The 23,654-nt window shown below is 36.9% G+C and overlaps 1 protein-coding gene across 5 annotated transcripts in view; it reads right to left on the reverse strand.

The window, feature by feature from the left end:
• The window catches only part of ZEB1 (zinc finger E-box binding homeobox 1), a 120,226-nt gene that overhangs the window by 23,766 nt on the left and 72,806 nt on the right, over nt 1–23,654 (reverse strand). For all 5 annotated transcript variants that reach the window (XR_009420169.1, XM_059490516.1, XM_059490510.1 and 2 more), the window contains exon 2: nt 280–480. Coding sequence is in view for 2 of the 5 variants with exons in the window: in XM_059490516.1 (XP_059346499.1) it covers nt 280–480 (201 nt within the window). In the remaining 3 variants the exon portion in view is untranslated. The remainder of the gene's footprint in view (nt 1–279; nt 481–23,654) is intronic.

The following is a 23,654-nucleotide window of genomic DNA, read 5'->3' on the forward strand; positions in this document are numbered from 1 at the left end:
GATCAAGTAACTAGTCTTTAATCAGCCTTTGGAATGCTGCATCTAGAGTCTGGAAGCTCCTACTAAACAATGTCAACAGAATTAATGCACCTCTGAATCTGCTTCAAATAATAAATTAAGAACATAAAGTATGTTAAACAAATATGTTATAAAACCTCTTTTTTGATTGTGAATCTTACATGTTATTTCAGTATAAAAAAAGGAACTAAAAAAAGTTCTATTGAATCTGCATTTTAGAAAACTTTCTTTCCATAGCACCATCAGTAGAAATGAACATACCTTCATCTTCCCAACAAGTGTTTGTACTTGCTTCTCTTTCACTGTTTTCTGGTAACACTATATGGTCCGTTGGCAAGTCATCTTCTGGCACACTAGCATCACAGTCTGCTGCATCTGTTACACTTTCCTCTTCCACTATATGCAATTTATCTTCATCATCTGAGTCTGAGTTTGCTTCTACCACATTGTTATAATTGGTTACTGTGGAGAGACAAAAACAAAATACTGATCAACGTACTCTTAACTGACAGCATGGGGTCACATAATTATTGCTTCTTGCCCCATGGGGATGCCTTGTGAGCAGCTTGGCTGTAATGCTGGCACACAAGGAGCACCTGAGAGCTCCTGGGCTCCCACCACCTCTCACTGTGCACACCCAGTCTCAGGCTGCACAAGAGGAGGCAGTGGCCAGCTCCAGAGTTGGAGCCACAGTGGAGCAACAGAATTCCAGCTGGATCACTCCAATGTGGATGCCAGCATTGCCAAAAGTCTCTTTTATGATTATTATGGCACTGAAGACCCCGTGGGCCCAGGCTGAGCACCCTTCAGAGAAGGCAGCCCAGCTGCTCTCGGGGTCCCATGATCCAGCCCTTCCCTGCAGGCACACCCTGTGTGCTCCCCCAGCCCAGCTTCCCCCTGCCTCCTCCTGGAACCAACGCACCCCACGCTGCAGCTGTGGGATCACAGGGAAACAAGTGGGAACAATAATGAGATTGAATTCAGAATGGCTTAAGTGCTCCTGATCCAAGCTAAAAGCTCTTGTAGTTACACCCATTAAAGACTCAGCAGGATGAATGTGAAAGGAAAAATCACAGAGATCACTTAGATAGGGAATCTCATGTAATATTTGCCCAGTTACAATGAAAAGGTAAGAACTCTACTTTCTTAGCCTGGAGAACACATTGCAAGTCTTTGGACAAAGGATTACATGACAATATATATGTTTCTGTCATATGTGAGCAGATTATTATTATAACAGTCTTCATTTTTAGGCACAAAAGATCAGTTATGGTCATTTCAGCTTAAAATGTAAGGAAACTGTAAGTAAACTGTATCAAGAAAAAATTACTTCCACAATCTTGTGTCTAAATGTCTAAACAAGACATTTGTTTAAATGTCATGTTACTCACACTGAAGTGGAACTATGAAACAGATCTATGTTGGTATTATTTCTCCACTGCCAAGTTTGAACTTCTTACTAAAATGCTTCAAAGTACAGTCTAAGAATGAGAATAAATTTATAGATGGATAAACCAACAAGACTTGGCTGCAGCACTCCTTCAATGGCTATCAGAATTATACCTGGGAGGCACATAATCATGGTACTTTATGATACCTGCATCCTGTCACTGTTAGTTCACAAGAAGCCAGACTGATTCGTTCATGTGAAATACTGCCTATTAAAGTAGATAAATAGCAAACCAGACTCTGGCTCTTCTGAAGTTAGCTCTTCTTCTTTTTTTTTTTTTTTTAAAGTAGAGATTTTAGTAATTTAAAAATGCATGTAACCAGGAAAAGTGAGTAACATTATGAACAGATAGGCTACCATCTCATTTCCTTCCAATTCAGGAGAAAAATGTCTCATCTAAAACATGCATGAGAATGACAAAAGAGCCTTTTCAATTTAAAACAATCATTCAATGTTTCCATATTTTACACAGTGCTATTTGAAAAATGTATTAACTCCCCACTACTCATGGTATTGACATCTTCTAAAACAGCAAATTCAGGCAAATTGCCTAAAAACTAGTATCTGGTCCATTTCAATTGATAAATTCATATTCACTTAATATCCTCTAACTGATTTTGCAAAGTAAAATAGCTACTGTAAGTGATGCTATAATACTGTGTGATACATGAGACATACAAATACAGGAGACAAATTCCCTCACCAAAGCAGATGAGATTTATGAATTTATTCTCCTGAATAATGGTAAATGCAACTTCAAAAAAGTGTGAGAACAGACATAAAACAAGAGGAAGTAGATAATAATTTTAGCCTTTTCTCTTGATTGGGTTTTACTCTGAGGCTTAGATGCAGAGTATTATTAATATAAAATAGCAACGCATTTACATTTGCCACACATAAAAGAGAAAATTAGAGGGGGGATCAAAATTTATAGGGATAAGTTCAGATGTAGACAATGAATACTTTATCTTTTAAAAATAAATTTCCTGTTAGTTGGGGAATTAGGTGGTATTCCTTATATTAGAGTGATTTTATGGAAAACAAAACCATAATCAAACAGTTCGTCTTCAAGAATTAGACTTACGGAGAAAAAATGTTTCCTCTTTCCTCATTAAATACATTACAGATATGATATATTCATTAGGGCTCTCTTCACCATGAAACATTTCCATACATCCTCACTATACTAAAATGCCAACTCTGCAGAAGTTAAAAACTCTTCCTTCCTTATAAAAAGCAAGGAGCTGATCTTTGGGATTTCAGTTTCTTTCGTTAAACAGGCGAGACAATAAAGCAAAGAAATCTGGTTCTAACATTTTTTCTTTCCTCTCCCCAAAATGCTTTAGGGAAAATAAAACTGCCAAAGCTGCAACTAAAAGGTCTCAGCACATTTGGGGTGGCCAGGCAACCCATCACCAAACACAGCAGAAAGTCAAGCACTTAAAATGACAGGAGCACTCATATATCTACACATGATTTTAACTAAATGATTACATGCTGCTTTCCTTCTGCAAGGTCCTTGCCTCATCTAGTGCAGTGATAGCAAATACAAATGGAATGCTCAGTTTTATGGAGTGAACTGAGTATTTGTAGCCTTCTGCCTCATTTGTTTAGATTGCAAAGTGATTGCTCAAACTTCTTACTCCCTTCAGCCAGCAGTGCACCCAAAGTTTCCCTTATAGGATGTTAGCCAGAATGGGATTCCATATCATATATTATAATGTATGGTGTTGTATGGCATACGCTTATATGCAATGTATTGTAACAATTTATTGTACAGTTACATGATTATATATTTTATATTCTATATAATTCCCTTAGATGGTATTCAGAAGGAAGGCTTCAAAACATATAATTAACTGAACTGTAGTAGGGTGATGCTATCTCCATTTTGCAAATTAGAACCTGGCTGCTTTCTGGCAATCCTGGCATTGCCACGTCAGTGCAGGGCACTTCAGGCTGTACTTTTCAGAGGACTTTGCATTCATCCAATGTTTTACACATTCAAAGCACACTTGTGTTCATTCCAAATGCAGCTGTGCCCAGAGCCCAGGTACCTTGGCCCATGTGCCACAGCAACCAGAAACATAGAGACCAATTCCAAATAAGTGATCTTCCAGAACCACATAAAACCTCTTTCAAAATGAGAAAGTAAAATCTAGTCTTTCTGTGGAGCTTTCAAACGCCCTGGAGAGAATGCTTTTGATTCCTGCAGCCCTCTACTTAAATTACTCTGCTTTCCAGCAATTAAGGCAAGGGTTCTGGAGGCAACAGCTTCCTTTAATAAACACCCCTGATTTATTCTCTGGGCAGCATTCCTCCTGTGAAAAAATTATGTGATCACATAATTAAAGATCTTATCGTTATGCATACATGCAAGAGACAAATTAAAACAGTTTGAACAATCTTCATTTCAACATTTTCCAACTTTTTTTGAATGCTCAGCTTTCAAAGTCAAGTGTTTGATTTCAAAGAATGTGTTAACACTCTTTAACGGAAACTATGGTTAAAAAACAATAAAACCCTGTAATTTACTGTATTTTTAGCTAATTAAAATTAAAATCAAAATCCCATTACATGATACCATACTGATACCTTCATGGCTGCAAATCTTAGCTTTAGCAATGCAGATTTGCTCCTGGCACCCTACAAGATGAACAAGTGGCAGTAGGAAGCTGCAGCCTCCATTTGCTCAGACAGATTTTGGCTCCATGTTTCACAGGAACTATGGCATCTGGCATTCAATTCCAGGGGTAATCATCCTCCCCCTCTCCTTTCTTCAGTTCAGTGTACAGCCAAATTCAAACCTTCCCTATCTGTACATAATTTTGTGTGTTTTCTCCTCCCATCCTTGATGTTTTCTCAGAATAGTGACCACTGAAAGAAGAGGACAACAAGCTCACAAGCCTTGTTCAATGCCTGGCGCCACAGGAGCTGCTGAAGTTGGGAGGAATAAATTTCATAAAACCTTTTTGGATAAAGATTGAAGTATATTCAATGCAAAAGCAATACATAGAGACAACTGCTTACAATCTCTGAAAGAAATTAAATTGACTATACATAAATGATGACTTCAAGGGGCTTCTAATTTGGCAAAATACTCCATGCAGAAAATAAAACACACATAAAACCTTGCCTGGAACAGTTACGGCTTCCCAGTGAAGGAGCTAGAAGTATTTCAGACTTCAGTACTATTTACTTTTAGCTAATGTAATTTAAAAGTAGTGACTGGCTAAATAAAATAATTCAGCCTGGATCACAGAAATCTGGCACCAAGAGCAGCCAGTGTCTCCAGGATGAGACATTGCTCTGTGAAAAGCAAGCACAATTAGAGAGGTTACGTCACCCTCGGCCACCACAGCTCCAGGGACAGCCATCAGCCACAGGGGACAAGCTGCAGACCACTGAGGGGTGTCTTATCAAGATAACTGTAAAAGCCACAGATCATGAGCCATGGCTGCAATCAGCTGAAGACAGGTCACAGACAAGCAGGTATGATGTATGACACACACATGGGTCTACTCTGTTCAATGTACAGTATGGCACCTTAGCAAAATTTTACATTATTAAAGTTTATTAATTTCAGCTTTACTTTCATAGGTTAATAGAAAGCCTCAAAAACATGTTATAAATTACACTGAAGACTAAATATTTATTCAAGAAAATTGATTTTTATATCATGACTATATAAGATCTCATATAATTATGAAACAGTAATTAAAAATACATTTTATGAACCATAATTACTTTTTTTCCTCTTGATCCCTTTCGTGATACAGTATCCTGGTTCTTAAAGAACAGATCACTAGCTGGAGTCGAAATTTTCCTTCCTCTAACAACAAATGACTGCAAAATGAACTGCAGCAAATGAGCTTCACTTTCTGGATTTTTACAGTCCTAAATGCAAAGCAGATGTATGACGTTGCACAATTCTAATTAAAAAACAAATGTGCTCAGATGGAAGTAGTGATTAAAGAGCTAAAACAGAGATATATATTATTTTGCTGGTTGAATACAGGTGGGCAACTATGATACATATGTCTAATCAAATCAAACATGATACATAAGTCTAATCAAATCAAATACGATATTTGAAAGGAAAAAATTGCTAGTTGCTGGTTTAAAATCAGTAAAACCAGGAAATTCAAGGTGAACACCAACATTGTGGTGATGAAAGACTCTAGGATTCATTGTTTCCATGACATAATGGGTGAGTCCCCAAAAATACAATTATTATTATTGCCATCTGGGTGTCAATAGAAGAAAAGCTCCTTAAAAAGCTGTCACCAGTTACCTGCTCACCACTCCCCATTCAAACCTGCCCTCAGAATCATTAGGTGACATGAAAGATGACATTCCCAACACAAGGAATGACACAATCAAGTTGATGTCACTCAACAAGATAAAAACATACATGGTGGAATATGCATCAGAATTATTTGAGATCTGGCAAGAGGACAGAACTGCACTTAAAAGAGGACAGAATTCCACAGAACTAAGGCAAAATACCTATCATGTAATACCAGGATCTAGAAGGCTGCTTTGAACCTGCTAAAACCTTTTGCTCAATACTTGACCATTGTCTTTTATGTAGGATCTGGTCCAGCATTCTTACTAGCTGTCTTCTGTACACCTCTCCATACTTATCCCAAAAATCCCACCTACTTCCACTGAACAAACCCCCCACACACAACTTTTGGGAATTTGTGAGTTAACACAAACACTGTTGAATTTTTTAAGATGTTGAACACGTAACCAACACATCTGAGTTGTGTGAGCTCAGCATCTCAACACTGAACTGGCAGGGGATGTAGAACAGGTGTGAGAGATTCTGATCTTTTAGAAATCCTACTTCTAAAAGCTACTCCAAAAAAAAGCTGTGAATGCTCATGCATGAATTCTGCTAGAAAGAAAGGTTTGATTCTACAGACTGGAACAACTCCTGTGCTCTCTGAAGTTCATCCCCAGTTCATGGATTTCTGCTCTGACAGCCTACAATCATCTCTTGGAAACCACTTACTCTTTGTCAGCCCACCTGAAAATCTGCTCCTATATATTATTTAGATCTAGTGCAATATTTAAGCAAAATATATTGTGAAGTCTGAAACCTAGTCATTTAGCATTCAGCACTTTATACTTAGATTTTAGGGTGTACTATTAATTTTGTTACTACTCCTGAATGAAATGCCATACTTTCAACTCTCCACTGATAAGCTGCATAGACCTCTATGTTATTTTCATATTTTTCCTCTCAGTTTAATACTTGCATGCAATAATATATACAGAACCATGCTACCACCTGAAGCAGAAACATGAGAAAGAGCTTAAGAAAAAAGAAAGCATATGCTCATGCTTCTACTAAAATTCTCTGCTTGGAGTTTTCTGGCTTCTGGAATTCCTAAATGACTTGTGCTGTCTTTATACCTAAGAGCTTAATTTTCTGTGAATTTGTCTGCTTACTTCTTGAATTCATGAAAATGTTGTCATTCACATTAGTCTGAGGCAAGCAGTTTCACAACTCTGTATTGTGGGCAGAATAAGTTCTTTCTGTTAATTTTGAACCTGCTCTGCACTACATGCAGTGGGTGTCCACTGTGTGCTCTGTGCTGTCCATGATTTTATTCACATCACAGCACTGCCCTCCCCTACAACAGGAAGAGTCTTTGCTCACTTGTTACCCATACAAAAGTTTTTGCACTGATCATTTTTGCTGCACCTCTCTGGACCTCCTGTTCTGCTGCATCCCTGTGTTAGCAGGGGGAAAGGTGACAATCTAGAACTGCACTCAGCATTCATCTTGGATTAGAATGGCAGCACTACAACACACTGTTTTCTTTATCCCTTCTATCCCTAAGAACACAACCATATTTCTAGACTTTTCTTGACTTCCACAAGTAATTAAGCTGGCATTACCAAAGCTTTGTTACCTCTGAACCCAGAAGTGCTATTCCTGAATGGTAACAATCAGGTCAGAACCCATCACAGGACCTTTCCTCAACATTCATGGCTTCACTTTTATCCATCTAGAATTTTACCTGCCATATTACTGGCTTGACTAAGTGGAAACACTGTCATTATTTCTCAAACAAGTACAAGCAATTCTTAGTGAAAATATTTGCTGCTTCACACTCATGTCACTGCCTCCATCAGGCAGCAGGGTGATTTCCTGCAGCACTGGGATGGCCAGCAGCATTTACGGAGGAGAGTGGAGGCAGCAAAAAACATTCCATTAGGTAGCCTGTTGAATTCAGTAAAAATACACAATGAGATCTCATTACGTGCAAAGAATGAAGAAACTGTATTATACTTTCAATTAAATTGTTCAGGAACAAAAGCCATGCCAGAGATTAGTTTCTGAAACAATCCATTTAAAATTTAATTTAAGAACATACTTGCAATTTTCAGAAAAGTCATTCTGCTTTTAAGAACGGTATATGTGCTATGACTGTGGAGAGCAGAACTAGCTTTTATATATAAGAGTTTGACTTGTGTTGATTTGTATTTGTGTAGATATACACACACGTGAGTGTGCTCACACAAGAATGGGGAAATGGATTCTGTCCTTTCTCTGCCTGAAGGGATCAGACTTACATCTCCTACACATGTTTATATAAATATATGAATAGTTGGAAAAATAGAAGTCTAAATATTTATATGTACCAAGCACATTTCTGATAATTTTGTTTAACTAATAAAAACCTCTTTCAAAATAGCTCTACACCTCTTAACTGAATTCTAGTTAAATTCAGCTTGACACACTTTGACTGAATATTCCAACACATTAAAACCCACAAAATTCAAGAATCTTAATAAGCACTAAGGTATATAAATCACCTCAATACACATGCACTGGATTATTTGCTCTTCAGAACAAGTCAAAGAAACTTTGAGTTTAAAATAAATGCTTTGCAAGCAGACTGCAGAAAAAATGTGCTCTAAATACTTTACCAAGAGGGACACTGGATGTTTGGCTTGGCTTATCCAACACATTAAAGTCAACAATGTAAACAGAATTTTTCTGCTTGTCAATTTTAAATTATGATTTGAAAATCCATTAGCATTTGACACTAAAAAAAAACCCCTGACTCTCAATGTTATGGCAAAGTCTGGAGTAAATTCTGATGATCTAAATCAGGACCAATTCCCAAGCACAAGGGTAATGGCTACAGCTCTGGCACTACACCCCAAGATGACATAAGTGATACTTGGAGCAAATGTGGCAAATATTCCAGTCTCAGTGAGAAAACTTTCTGCTGATTGTCTTTGTTCTTATCATCATGTCCCTTTCAGGTAACTGAGTCCTACCTGCACAATGCCATTGGAACAGTTTGGTCATGCACATGCAGGAGGAGCTCAAGGCTTCCCCGTGGGGCAGACACAGAGGAAGTTCTGCCACCACTGATGTCTGAGTGCTACTTGTTACAAATGTATGGATCTTCCAAGGGCAGGAATCAATTCCAGTGCTCAAATGAGAACTCAGCTGTATGTAGAACTGACACAAGAGCAGAGATGAGAAGCAAAGGATACACACAGGCAAGCAAGGCAAGCATTGCAGGTGTTTAGCCTTGGTGCAAAAATAATCCATAATACAAGAAACATTTGTTTACATATGTTCATATACAGATACATACTCACATACATATTTTCAGGTTTGACAGCACGAAGTTAGATTTGGAAATGAATACCTATATCATAACACAAAAATAATATGCTTTAAAAATATTTCCCTTATTTGGGCCTCTACATTGAAGTAACTTAAATATAATTTTCACCATGTTGCTTTCAGACTCTTCATTACTCTGCAGCTTTTCTGTGTTAAAAATGCAAGCTTTATAGCTTTGCAAAATGAAGTCTTTTAGTCTTTCAGTGGCACAAAGGGACTTGCAAAGGAACTCTATTGGATTTGCAAATGATGGTCATTTTTCTAATGAAAAAGCTAACTATTGCCCAAATTTTCTCCCTTTATAGTCTTTGGATTGATGTAAATGCTATGTGCAAATACAAAAATTCTTAGTGGCAGCATAATTTGAAAAATTGTATTTACTACAAGGCGCTGACAGGTTTGAAAATACTATAAATGGTCCCATAAGAAAGAAATTAACCTTCAAAAACAAGACAGCCAAAGGTGTATGAGAAAATTAACTGTACCCTTTGCCTGTTATCACCACAGTACAAGCCAAGGTTTCCACAAATGAGAACTTAACTCTGTGTAATTCCATGTCACCTGCTGCTGTCAGGAAGCTTTACAAAAACTTACAGGAAATGTAATACTTTAAGGAAGTATCTATAAAACAGTGAAGTATTTATGAAGCAGTAAAAAAAGAACAATATCCCCTTCATGCATTTTTTTTAAAATTTCTTTAATTTCACTGCAGCTTTGAAGACTCAGAAGGGAAGAAGTTGGGTACCATTGTAACTTTTCTTTCTCAGGGCTCACTCATTTCACATGCTGTCCCTTAGGGAGCCACAGAAAACGCACAGTAGTGTTCACTCAGTACAGGTGACAAAACTCCTCCTGTGCAACACTGAAGTTTTTACAACTATTTATATTTGTGACTGCATTTGGACAAAATAAATATCAAGCAGAAAGTGGGAGGAGCTATGTAATACATAGGCATGAACTTCTGATAAATCTGCACTCTGCCCATTTTTCACTTTCTAAAGAACACATAGTTTTTCCATAAAGTTGCACAGGCTAAATAGAAAATCTTGATATTAATGATAAAAAAAAAGATCTGAATTTTCAAAAATACACTGCAGAGCCTAATTCTGTGTAGGTGGCAATGTTTTAGTCACAGTCTGATTAAATCAAAGACAAAAAAATAGAAACCTTTCCCTCATCTCCTATGTGACTGCTGGTAAGTTTGGATTTCTGCCACCAGTATTAGTTGCACAGTTTGTCATTTTCCTCAGAAGACTGGAAAAATTAATCTGCACACCCAAACCTGCCCCTCACATTCTGAAGGCTGCAGGGGTTTACTGCCTCCAAGACAACTGAGCACCATGATCATAAAAATCAAGTGTAAGATGTATAAATATGTGAGAAACCTTCATCTTTCAGTACCTCCACTTACTGAACAAATGGAAACAGTGAATTAAACTGATGAAAGGCTGAGAGCAAGAAGTATGTCCATGTATTACATAGCCTGTTTAACTCTTCAAAAATTACCTTTCCACTGGTGACTGTACCACTCTGCTCTATGTTCAAAATACTCTTAACTCCAAACAGTTGACATTTTTTTCTTTATAAAACTTCTCAGATATTGAAAAAAAACCTAGCTTAGAGATGCATTCAGGAGATAAGACAACTAATTGCTTTCTCAGAGTCAGGTTTTAAAAAGATGATTTATTATTACAGTAGAAATTAACCCTTGCACACAGAAAAACGCCACCAACCAAAGATGAGCCACAGAAAATTGTCTCATCATTAACTGGCACTAGGTATCAGTTCCAACCAGTTCCAAAGAATGGGTTCCAATCATTTGGGAAAATGTGGTGAAAGAAGCTTACTTGATTGCAGCAAGATGGAAACACTAAATGTAAGATACATACAGGCATAAAACACACACACTAAAATTACATAAAAGTTCCCTCATACTGACCAACTTGCTGAACAAGTGTCATATCCTTTTTCTGGTCATAACTGCAGCATAAACTGAACACAACTCTAACACAGTTGCTTTAGATTTATCCTCATTAAAGACTTAATCTGAATTACAGTTTGATAATTACCTTAATCCATGCTGAAAAACTGGGGAGCCACGTTTTCTACAGCCACAGCATTCTACATAAAATGTTGTGTTAGTACAAGATACCACTATAACCAAACCCACTCCACGATGCTACTCCATCCCTCATAACTCAGATAGCATTAGGCCAGGTTAATCCCTCAGGAATACACCGCTGACATGTTTATATAAATGTATATATTTCATAATACTGGCTATTTTATATAACATCATTACCTAGGTTTATAGACAGTAAATATTTATTTCAGGGATAATAAAAACACTACAATACAGGAATACCAGTTTGGCTTTAAAGTATTGAGATCCTCTAAATACAAGCAGAAGGATGATACTCCAGTGGCACATTTTATACCCAAGAATAGCATATGACAGAAATTTTTTCTTGTACCAAAAATTTTATGACTATCACAAGATGCCACTAAAAGTCTTCAACAATATGAAAATTTTATATTTGGCACACATACCACTGAAATTAATCACATGCCTTGTGAAGCTCTGACATAATTCTTTATTCATTCCTAAATTAATAGAGTAATAAATGATGCAATTTTGAAGACATGTTGCATAAATATATCCTAAATTAATAAACTAACAGAATACATTTATTTAGAGTACAAATTTATTTTCATTTCATATTTCACAACATTTTTTCCTAATCTCCAAGGAAACTTAATCTCCATTAAATTCCTTAAATATACCTCTTGAGGGAGAGGCAGTTTGTCAAATGCACAATGGCCATCTATTTGTTCTGACTGTAAGTTCAAACACTCCAGTATTTGAGTAGCTCTCCTGGCTGCTCCCTACTTGTGACACAGTGAAGGGACTTTTTTCTATTTGTCTATTAAGTTGACAAGTTATATTTTGGCTTCACTCCTATTCCACATATAGCACTTTTAATGGTGTTCTATGTTTCAGTTTTCAAAATATGACTTTTGGATTCAGGGTAACTAATTTGTAGTGATTATATGTTATTATCATGACAGATTGTTAGAGCAAACATTCCTAATTCCCTTTTTTTTTGAAAATAAAGATTACAAAGAGATGCTAGAATATCAAAATGTAGATGAATATAGTCTTAGCATGTAATTTGGATTATCTGGTTTGCTACACATACCTTTGTACTTGACTAACATGAGTTTATTATGCATATTCATACATGATTTGTACATAATTTTGCATTTATATTCACAGCTAATCAACCAAAACATTGGCAGCAGAAAATTGCTGTCTGGGAGTGGTATGACAAGTTCCAAGTCCCTCCAATTTTTAATTGTCTACTGTATTTCTGTAATACTCACTTTACAACACAGATTTTTCACATTACTGATATTCAAATTTTTAAAAATATGAAATCACTGACCATTTATATAATTTATTTGTGTGAAGTGGGAAATAAAGAACCATCTAAATTCTAAGTGTGGCTTGTTCCCTTGGCAAGATAATGAACAGCTATCATTCTCAGGAATCTACTGCAATGTAGGAGCATGAAAAAAGAGATGGTCAAAAAATACACAATGGATTTACAGCATTTTACTGGATTTCAAGGACAGACAATCCCTGGTGTTCTCTTGAAACAGGTGGCTACATGAGATTATGAAAGGCCTCATTTATCCTGTTTAAATGGAAGTCTAAAGCTTAAGGAATAATTTAATTTTCAAAAGATGCATTCCATGAGGGCTATATAGATTGTTAAAATAGTAATGGGAAGTTTTATGTCAGTGGATTTTATACATTTAAATAACAAATTTTTATATTTATACAAATCAGAATGAATCTTAATTGGTATTTCTAATACTATATTAAGGAAATAAACATATTTTGCCATACTAACCTCTTGAAAATACTCCAAAAGACTATGAATTTATTCCACAGAAAGATGCTATTTTTTTCTGAAGCTCAAGTAATTTATGATAGATGCTTCCAAAGCTGGGGTTAATTTCTTTAAAACTGTAATCTGGATTTACACTGTTCCATTCCTGTACACAAATTATTCACATATAGCTACTGAATCTCCCTGCAAAGGCACTTAAACCCAGATGTTTATACCAAAAACTGGACAAACCAGTTCTTTGGCTCCCATGTTGAAGAATAACCACAATCTATCTATTGCAATAGTTCACAGTCACTGTGAGCTCATGCTTCAAGAGGAGTCTGGTTCCCAAAGAAGGTATGAGAACACATTAAACTTTCAGGATTTACACAGCCATGCTGATACTGACACTACATCTGCTCCCCATCACAGATATGAAGATTCAAATCAGCATCGAGAAAGTGCTGCAAGAATGAAGAGAAACACATGCAAGAGCCTCTTTCTGAAATACAGTAATACATGCACTCTAACACAAAGAAATAGTAAATTGGGCACCAGCCTAAATTTAAAATAAAATTCTCATTCAGTTCTCAGTATAAGTTACTCAGATGAACTAGCAAATTATTAAATGTTCTAGCAAACTGTTTCAGACTGTTTCCCTTAAAATGTGAAATAACATCCTGAGAAAACAGCACTGCTAGCCTTGAAGAATGATACTCTATCTATCAAAACAGTCTTAAGGAATAAGAAAATACCCTGCAAAGCCAGGAACTTCAGAGCAGACATAACATGATGACATGATATTATCTCTGTCTGAACTTACGTGGCAGAGTAAGCTGGGCAATGAAAGCTGGAGAGCTGAGCCATGGAAAGGGACCTGGGGGCCTGGTCCATGGCAAGCTGAACCTGAGCCAGCAGTGCCCTGGGGCCAGGAGGGCCAACCCTGTCCTGGGGGGCATCAGGCACAGCATGGCCAGCAGGGCAAGGGAGGGATTGTCCTGCTCTGCTCTGCGCTGGGACAGCCTCACCTTGGATGTCACGTGCAGTTCTGGGTGCCACAGTATAAAAAAGACATTAAGCTGCTAGAGGGTGTCCAAGGAGAGCCTCCAAGGATGGCAAAGGGTTTGGAGGGGAAGCTTTAGGAGGAGTGGCTGAGGTCACTTGGGTGTGTTCAGCCTGGAGGAGAGACTGAGAGAAGACCTCAGTGTGGTTTTTAACATCCTCCCAAGGGGAAGCCAAGGGGCAGGCACTGATCTATTCACTCTTGTGACCAGTGACAGAACACAATGAAACAGCATGGCGCTGTGTTGGGGAAGGTCCGGCCTGGATACCAGGAAAAGGTTTTTCACCAGAGGGTGGCTGAGCACTAGAACACTCTCTCTGACTGGCAGAGCAGTGGAGCAGGGGATGAAGGCCACTGTCTGCCCTTCCTGCAATCCTGGAGGCTGCTGGCACCCCCAGGGAGGACTCCTACTCTTCCCTTCCTGAGCATCAGGGTTTTTTGCTGATGCTACCCTTGCCTTTAAGCCTTATATTCCTCTGATTATAGTTCATTCCTGCATTTATGAATCCTACCAGCAATAGAAATTCCTATCAACTGCTGAAAATTTGTAAATTGCTCAATGATTTCAGAAAATAACCTGCCTCTCTCAAGAGAAATGTCAAATTCACAAGCAAACCCAGTACAGGGAGAAATGGCTGTAATTGACACAAGTGCCAGGATTTCTAACATTCTTATTTATTTTTCATGTAATTTAAAGTATTTCTCTACTTTAAAGAAGCAATGGTCAAGAAAGCATTTTTAGAATCAGGAAAGAAATAGCTTTCTTACTGAACAGAACTGAAGTAATTGGGTCTGCAAGGTGACTGAGATCCAGAAAAAGTTATTGTGTTGTCCTCTGCTGCACCTCTGGAGAAACTCCTTCAGCTGCTTTGCTTCATTCAGCCTCACATTTGTTTCTTCATAAACTCCAAAGCAAATTATTCCTTACACTATTTTGCATTTTCCAGTCACCAAAAAACCCCCCAAAACCCACAGGCAAAAATATATCTAATCTTCTACTAATTTGTTGCGATCTTTAAAAAAAAATAAAAGAGAGACTGCAGATAATTAATATTTATATAATAATATCTGTAATTATTATTTGGAGGGGCAAATTAAGTGTTTGGCCCAAAACCGTGGAATGGAGAAAAGACAATATTTTTTGACATTTTTCAGTTAGTATTAACACAAATGTAAAGTGAGCTGAATGAACAGTAGCTAATAAACTAATGCTAAAATCTTTCTTAACCATTCATAATTACAGTATGCAACTACAGCATGCAACTTTTTTACAGTATGCAACTACATGATACACTGAATTACTATGAAAGCATGCACGCATGTTTGCACAGGATCAACACATGGCACAGTAAAGCTGGTAAAAGGTTCCTAACCAAAACATACTTTAAAAATAAAGCAAATAAAGAGGATTAGAAATATATATATATATATATATAAAAGAAAACTAAGATTTTATATATGATATTGGAATTTACTGTACAGCAGGTGTGTTCCTTATAAATGGTGATGAATAACTGTACTCAATTTAGTCCAACACCTCCAAATTCCCACTGTCTACACAAGGATGAAGTCAAACATTTTGAGACTTTAATTTAAAAGAGCTTATCTGTTTCATGCAACATTGAAATTCATATATAAGGTAAACAAAAAGCAATAAAGAACAATCCAACAAAGGATCAGTTACTGGGTAGCTTAAGCAGGAAGACTAATTTCCAAAAAAAAGACCCTATTCACCCCCATATTTGTTCATGTAAATGACTTGACATGCATTAGTGGCATTCTTAAATTTAATTTTGCCAACTTCTTGTAAACAAATTGAAAAGACAATTGGAAAGCAACTTAGACATGTCTGATTTCAGATGAGTACTGAGGAAGACAGCAAGAAACATCTGGCACTCACTGCAAGTCAGACTTTTTTTTGTAAAGGCCACTACAGAAACAGCTGAAGCCTAACAAACCTCAATGCATGGTTTGGTACAAAACTCCTTTGTTTAAAAGGAAAATTATTTTCAAGCTTACTGTATCAGGTCTCCTATGAAGAGAAAGAAATTCTAAAAAGGGAGAAAATTTCCAAATACCTTGAGAATTTTTTTTTATTGCATCACAGACAGCTTCTGAGAAATTAAGAACTATGTGGTTAAAATTACAAGCCAGAGAGCTACTGAAGAAAGCAAAAGCATCGTGTTATCTGTAGCTACTTTAGTGTATGTAATAGTTTAATTTTATAGACAGTATTTCTAGAGCAGATTTTAGTTTTTAAGAATCTTATTTGCTCTATCAGAACAGTGCAAGTGCAATTCACTGATAGGCTATGAAAAGGAATAGCCGCAATAAAAATAATGCTAAAAAAATTAAAATATTTTAACCTAGTTACTCCATTTGGGAATCCTAATAATGAACAGTTGGCATTAATAGCTCAGACATTAAACATCTCTAGTCTTACAACCTCTTATTTCCTAAGGGATATAGAACAAGAAAACATAGAATTTGAAGAATTCAAACGTGATCAGACCTGACTTTTGGATCTTCTAAAAAGAAAATATATTTTCCAAGCTCTGATGATTTTTCCAAGAACATACTCATACCCTTTGAGAAGATCTATCTAATCTTCTGTTCCTCCTAGAAGCAGTTGAGACATCTTTATGGCTACAATTGTAACTAAAATAAAGGGGATCTCCTAGAGGAATTGGAATTGCAGAAGGGGCTACATCAATACCTGACTAGATTTTCAGGGAAATTCAGTTTTTCTGAAGCTGTGATGCCATCAGAGAATGGAGAGTGCAGAGAAATGGACTGAGGACTAGAACACAAGCACACTCAGTGAGCAGAAGGCTACCGAGAAGCCATCACTGAATAAGAAATCGATTTACTCATGAAAAAAAACAAATGGCCAAATGAAGGTGGTAAGATGAGATGACATGTTTAAAAAGATAAAAACCCACAACTCTGCAAGGATGCCTGACAGAAACAGCACTTCTGGGAAAGGCACATTTCCACTGTGTTGAGGATTATATGGAAAGACTCCATGCCCCAACTTTCCTTTACCACAGAAAGTAAAATACTCAGAGGTGTTTTGGCCACTATGAAGAACTGCCTGGTAAAAAGTTTAATGAAATAGCTGAAAATAATACTGTATATACCAGCCAAATGCATCCATACTGCTCTAGGGATCCCAAGTTAAATCTACAACTTTTCTGAACTCCATGAATGTTAAGAAAGAGAATTATTAGGACGAACCTTTGTGGTTAAAGACACTGAGTAGAAACTTGAGAGATCTTTGTGGACTGGTAAAAGCTGAGAGGCACCTATGAAATCTCATCCTACAATTTTTTTTTTTAAGCCAAACATGAGACATGAGGTGAAATAAATATTTCTCTTTGAAAATACGAGTCAGTAAGTTTACCCTTGCCTTCAGAACACCCATCTTTTTGCCAGCTGACATAAATGACATATTGGTTCTTTCTGAAGGATAAGGAAACCAAAGAGAGATAAAGAACAGAGAATTTACAACAGACTCTCAAGGCTTCACATTACAATTTAAATACAACATGACTTTAAAAACCCTTTAGGGTAAGAGTGAAAATCAGCTTTGTTTTACCAGCTAAATTTAGATCAATTAGTAAACACTGCAGTCTAATAGGAAGCCACAGGCTTGGCCAGTGCAGGTAATGGCCGTGCCCTGGAAAGCAGCAGCTGCAGAGGTGCTGGAACAATCCATCATCCAGCTCACTTATGAGGTCTGTTGATTAACAAACTCAAGGCCACACAAGGAAAGAGAAAAAACCAAGGGAGTAGAATGGGTAATTAAACTCTTCGTTCACTACACAGTGCACAGAAACACATGTGAACATTCCCCACACTGGCTTCATTCCAGGTTCCTTCTCCAACATTACAATGTTGTAATACCACTCATATCTACTAAAAGACATTAAAAACCACAAAAGGAACAAAACTTCTTAAAACAAAAAATGATTTAAACTCCTTGTGACTAGAAATTTTGAACAATGACAGCAACTTCTGAGACACAAGACTATCAGAGAGTCCAGGATGATGTAGAATTTAAAACAAAAATTTCAGATAAATTTAAGAATTTCAGATAAATAGTCAAATTGTAATATGCCCACTATAATGAGAGGACAGCAGCACTGCATTTTTTAAGTAACCCAAAAGTGATGTTAAACATACAAGAGGAGATCAGAAAAGTTAGGAATACTAAGGAAATAAAAAAATAAGACACTACTTATAGTATATATTAAAGTATAAAGCCAATCCTATGATGCTTAGCTCAACAGCAAATTCAGCTAATACGCTTTTAGATTAAAAAGTACAATCTTAGGGCCATTGCTCTGAGAAAAAGGCATACACAAACAACATAATCACAAGACAAGTATTTCAGGCACTTAGAAAACCATACAGAGTTCTAGAACTTTGATTTCCCAAATAATTTTTTTGTATGAAGTTCTGCTTGATTTGCAAAGCTACATATTCTTGACACATACTCTATCAAGATACTTGAGGAAAACTCAAGCCATATGACATTCAAATTCCTTTCTCCAGGAGAATTCTCAAGCATTTTGACTGAATACCCACAATGGAAACACTCAACACTACAAACTAACTCCTAAGTGGAACTTCACATTAATTTTTGGCCACCTGAGTCAGAGGAAGCTGAGTGAACCAGAAGAGCTGAAAACAATATATTGTCATAATCTGAACACACCTAAGAAACAACCTCCCTTCTCTGTAAAACACCTAATCTAGTTCTTAAGAACAGAAGCAATGAAGATTAATTTCACAATATATTTCATTAAATAATATATCTAGATCTCATAATAGTCCATTAGCTCAGTGCACTCTGAATACTAATTATGCACTATCTCATTTTAGTGCCTTATGGAGTAAAACCTGTGCAATTATGAACCAATGCTTATGGAGAGATAACCTGTATGGCAGCATTTTGCTAGTATCAATTATTCTATTAAGAATTCTTAAAGGATCTACAAAAGTATGCATTCTTTCTGTAATTCTACTGTGACTTGTACCATTAGACATGATAGTGCAGTAGGATCATTAACATGTTTTTAGCAACAACCCAATATGAAAGGATTAATTTCTTCACCATTTATTAAACACTTTGAATAAACAATTCTGATGTTACTGTTAAAACAGTAGCACTGTAAAGGAGAAAATTTATTACCAATTTTTGGTTGCAAGAAACTCAAGATGCACATGGAAGTCCCGGCAGTATTCTGACATACCCTCTCTGAAATAAGCTAAAAAGTTTTATATTTTATACTTTTCACCATGGGCTGTGCAGAACTACAAGAAACTACTCATTCCCATAATACAAGACACAAAAGTGAAGAGGGACTGCAATTATTGTTCATCTTTAAAATTAGTCCACTAGGTCAAATGAGGCAGAGCAAAAAAGTTATTTGTGTTATCAGTTGTATGGATAAACACTCAGTATTATCTGATTATCAGTCTGATCTACAAGCTCATTGGTATCTATGTATGCTGTTACAAAAAACTGAATTACTTCAACGTGACTAGCAAATAAATAAGTCATGGTCCTTTTTCCCTTTGTTCTTATTTTTGAATACCAATGAAAAAAATTACCTGGTTGCCTTCCTGAATTTAGAGATATTTAGAATCCTAATCAGAAATCAAAAACATCAGAGACCTGTCTTACCCTCATCAGAAAGACAGATGCCTGGCTGCCTGATCAAACACATTTGGAGCTACACTTTCTATTCAGAGAGAACAACATCTGATTTTTGCAAGTAAAAATGCATTTGTTCACTCTTATTTTACAAACACAGTATAGACAGATCATTAGGCACAGAGAAGGCAATTAATTAACTTCATGCAGTTAAAGAAATAAACCCAAAATGTCTTCTTTAAATAATAAAAATGTCAGCCACATATACCTGTTCTATGCACTTGTCAAAATGCAGCTTCCCCTCAGAAAAATGAGGTACAACTGAGCAGCATAAACGTTCCAACAGCAGTTTAGCAAACAAGGAGCTGTCAACTTCCAATAAGCTATTATTCACACCTCTTTAATCACTGCCACAGAGTCGATTATAAATAGCCTCATACATTTTTAAATAAGGTCATTCTGAAATGAAACAACAAAGAGGGTAGTAAATATTCCAGTACATAAGCAATTTAAATTCTACAGCATAACAGGGCTGTGTGTTCTCAAATGCTCAGTTTAAAGAAAGCCAACAAAACCTTTTATTAACTGGTGCAGTGTCAGACACGTAATCTCTGTGAGATCAATAAACCAGGCCAATTATGTGGTAGTTTGCAAACAGATCTGAAAGAAATGAAACTATTAAGACTTGCTCACAAAATCCAGCTTCAACAGCATTATTTACAAATATAAAGTAATACAAATTAAGTTAATACAATACACAGAGCTGCATGGGTAAGTGTATTATGTAAACATTTCTTACAAATATGAAACAGCTTCTCTCTGTTTTCCCAGAGGAACACCACAAAGAAACAACTTATGCAGAACCCTGATCATATGAGACTGTTCTGTTTTTCCTGAGATTTTAAATAATTAGAAATTAATGCACAAAGAAAAGCAAGAAAAGATCTGCACAAGTAGAAGTTCTAATTTTCCCCTCTGTTCCCCATATTTTCTGAGATTCAAGATAACTTGATAATTATGACAACACTAAAATAAATTCTTTATCAATTAGCTCAGACAAAAAATGATAAAAATTATGTTGTTTTTTTTTCTCAGAAGCACCATAATAGTTAAGTGGACCACAATTTAAAGATGCTAATTTAGCACTACCAGAAAAAGAAAAATTAGTAGGAAAAAATACCCCCAATAGTTCTCATTTTACTGACCCCACACTTTGTTGTTACTGTGAGAAGTGTTGGAGCACTTCTTCCTATTACATGCTTTGTTTTTCTAACTTGATACTCACAGAATCATAGAATATCCTGAGTTGGAAGACACCCAAAAGGACCTCGAAAGTCCAGCTCCTGACCCTGCACAGGACAGCCCCAGGAATGCCACCACGAGACCAAGAGTGTTGTGCAAACACTTCAGGAACTCTGGCAGGCAGCGGTCACAGCACCAGGTGTGGGGAGCCTGCTCCAGTGCCCAACCACCCTCTGGGTTAAGAATCTTTTCCTAATATCAAAACTGAACATTCTCACTTGACACAGCTTCAGGCCATCCCCCCAGGTCCTGCCACTGGTGACCAGAGATAAGATCAGTGTCTGCCCCTCTTCTTCCCCTATGAAGAAGCTGCAGACTGAAGTGAGGTGGCCTCTCACTCTTCCCCAGGCTGAACAGCCCAAGTGACCTCAGCTGCTCCTCACACAGCTTCCCCTCAGGCCCCGCTCCATTTTTGCTGCCCTCTTCACACACAGAGACTTGCCTGTGATTTTCAAGGCCTGCTGATACACTGTGCCATACCCACCCATAGAGCCACAGTCCTTACCTGCTCCATTGTGGAAAATTAGCTCCATGAGTAGGAACCCCAATACTGCCCACTGCCCACACCTTTCTGAGATATTTAACCCAGTTACAATTTCAGCCCCACTTATTTATCAGATTTAGCTCAAAGGTGTTTTCTATAGTTCACAGGCTGCTTTGTACCTGATTCTAAAAAGACTAATATTTTCCATGAGCACCAAAAATACCAAATCTTTCTCCAACCTAGAAGCATACCTTAATATTAAAATGTCATATTTAAGTATTCATGCACCTGGACAGACACAGGAGGCATTGTACCTGCACTTGGAGCTGGCCATGCCCAGCAGCTGTATCCCCACAGCATCACACCTAACTTGCCACCCTGCTGCATCTTCCTGGTGTTTCATGGTCTCACCAAAAAGCAAGAGTGACCTCCTGCATAAAGGATATCCAGAAGTTCAATTCCATTAAGAACTGAATTAACTTCAGGATTCAATTAAGAACTTCACAGCTATCAAAACATTTACCTATACCCACAAACACTCTAGAAAACAGTGTAAAGGATCCACTCTTCTCAGTCAGACACTACTGGTATTCTACACAGCTACACCTTCTAACTGTTTTAAATAAAGCATATTATAGTAGCTTACACAGTGAAGTGATAAAATTGCAGCTGACTACAGCAAAATCTACATGAAAGCAAGGAGCAAGCTGTGCTATTTCAGTTCTCAGACAATAAAGAAGTAGAAAAGGTTCTGATGTCAACAGGCATCTTAGAATATGTTCATTTCCACACTAGGTATGTTGCTTTTTCATCTGGTTCACTGTCATCTCCCTCACAACAGCCCTTAATGAATACTTGGAAAAGGAAATAGCTTACACTAAGAAATACACCCTCTCAGCCTTAATGTCACCAAAGTTTGGTTCATTCCCCAAAGCTTGCAAACTTCTGCTTTCTTGGGTGTACATCCTCCATCTACCTTAAGGTTCCATAATTTGTTTATAAGAAATTACATATATACCAGGCCAGTGTTCCAGACAGCTGTAAGGTTTTTTTAATCTGTGTCAAGGAAATGGAGCTATGCCTGAATAGAAACGAATTTTTTTCCTCCAAAAAGATGCACTATAGTGTATATATAGTAAAATATATGTACTATACATATCTTGATAACCCATCCCTGATTTTTCCATTTGTTCTGTATAAGACAGTCCATCTATACTTTCATGCTAACAACTTTTGGTAATAACAAAGCCTCTTACTTGCTGTTTACAGTAGGTTCACAAGCAGAATTTTCTGGAAGAAACAAAGAGTCAACCATACATGATTTCTTACCTGTATGAGCATTTTGGGAGGGAGGATTTCAAGCATTTCCTAATATTAGAGAGCATACCTTCACTGGACAACTGTCAATAAAACAGAAACCTTTTTTCTCATCCAATAGGCAACTAAGCTTATAATCTGGTAACTGGGAGAAGTCTCGTGTTAAGAGTAGTTTCAGTGATCGCTGTGAGCTTGATGATAATTTGCTTTCAGCTGCCTCACAACCTTGCAGAAGCCATGGAAAAATACTGAGCTTTGATAAACAAAAGAAAGAATTGTGATACTTTTCCCACCACAGTGAGAAGGGCAGAGTTTGGATTCACAAAGCACAATGAACTGGAGAGGTGACAGGTCTGAACCCTTAAGATGTTTTAGGACAAGATATTTAGCACTATCATCAGAGATCAAGAAAGTTGCAATCCCACAGTGGCATTCCACAAGCAAGTAGGAAAGGATCATGGAATTGAAACTGGAAATATCCCATGACTTTTGGGTACCAATTATGATGCTACATATTCTCAACATCAAAAAAACCAAGGCCACCATTAAGTACAAAAGGGTCTGGACCAAGCTGAGCCCCAAAACCAATGAAAAGCAGTAAAAAATTTTAACTGTAATTTGTATTCATTACTATCAGATGTGACCTCTATAAAGAGTAAAATAGAAAAAACACAATTTGAATTTTATAAAATATGTCTATATTAAGAGTAGAGATACACAGATGTGTTTACACACACATAAATAACTACAATTATTTATGAAGTGCCTAACATCACTTAAAAATCACCTAATTGACAGT

This window comes from Ammospiza nelsoni, chromosome 1, assembly GCF_027579445.1.
Source record: "Ammospiza nelsoni isolate bAmmNel1 chromosome 1, bAmmNel1.pri, whole genome shotgun sequence".
NCBI classification, from domain to species: Eukaryota; Metazoa; Chordata; class Aves; order Passeriformes; family Passerellidae; genus Ammospiza; species Ammospiza nelsoni.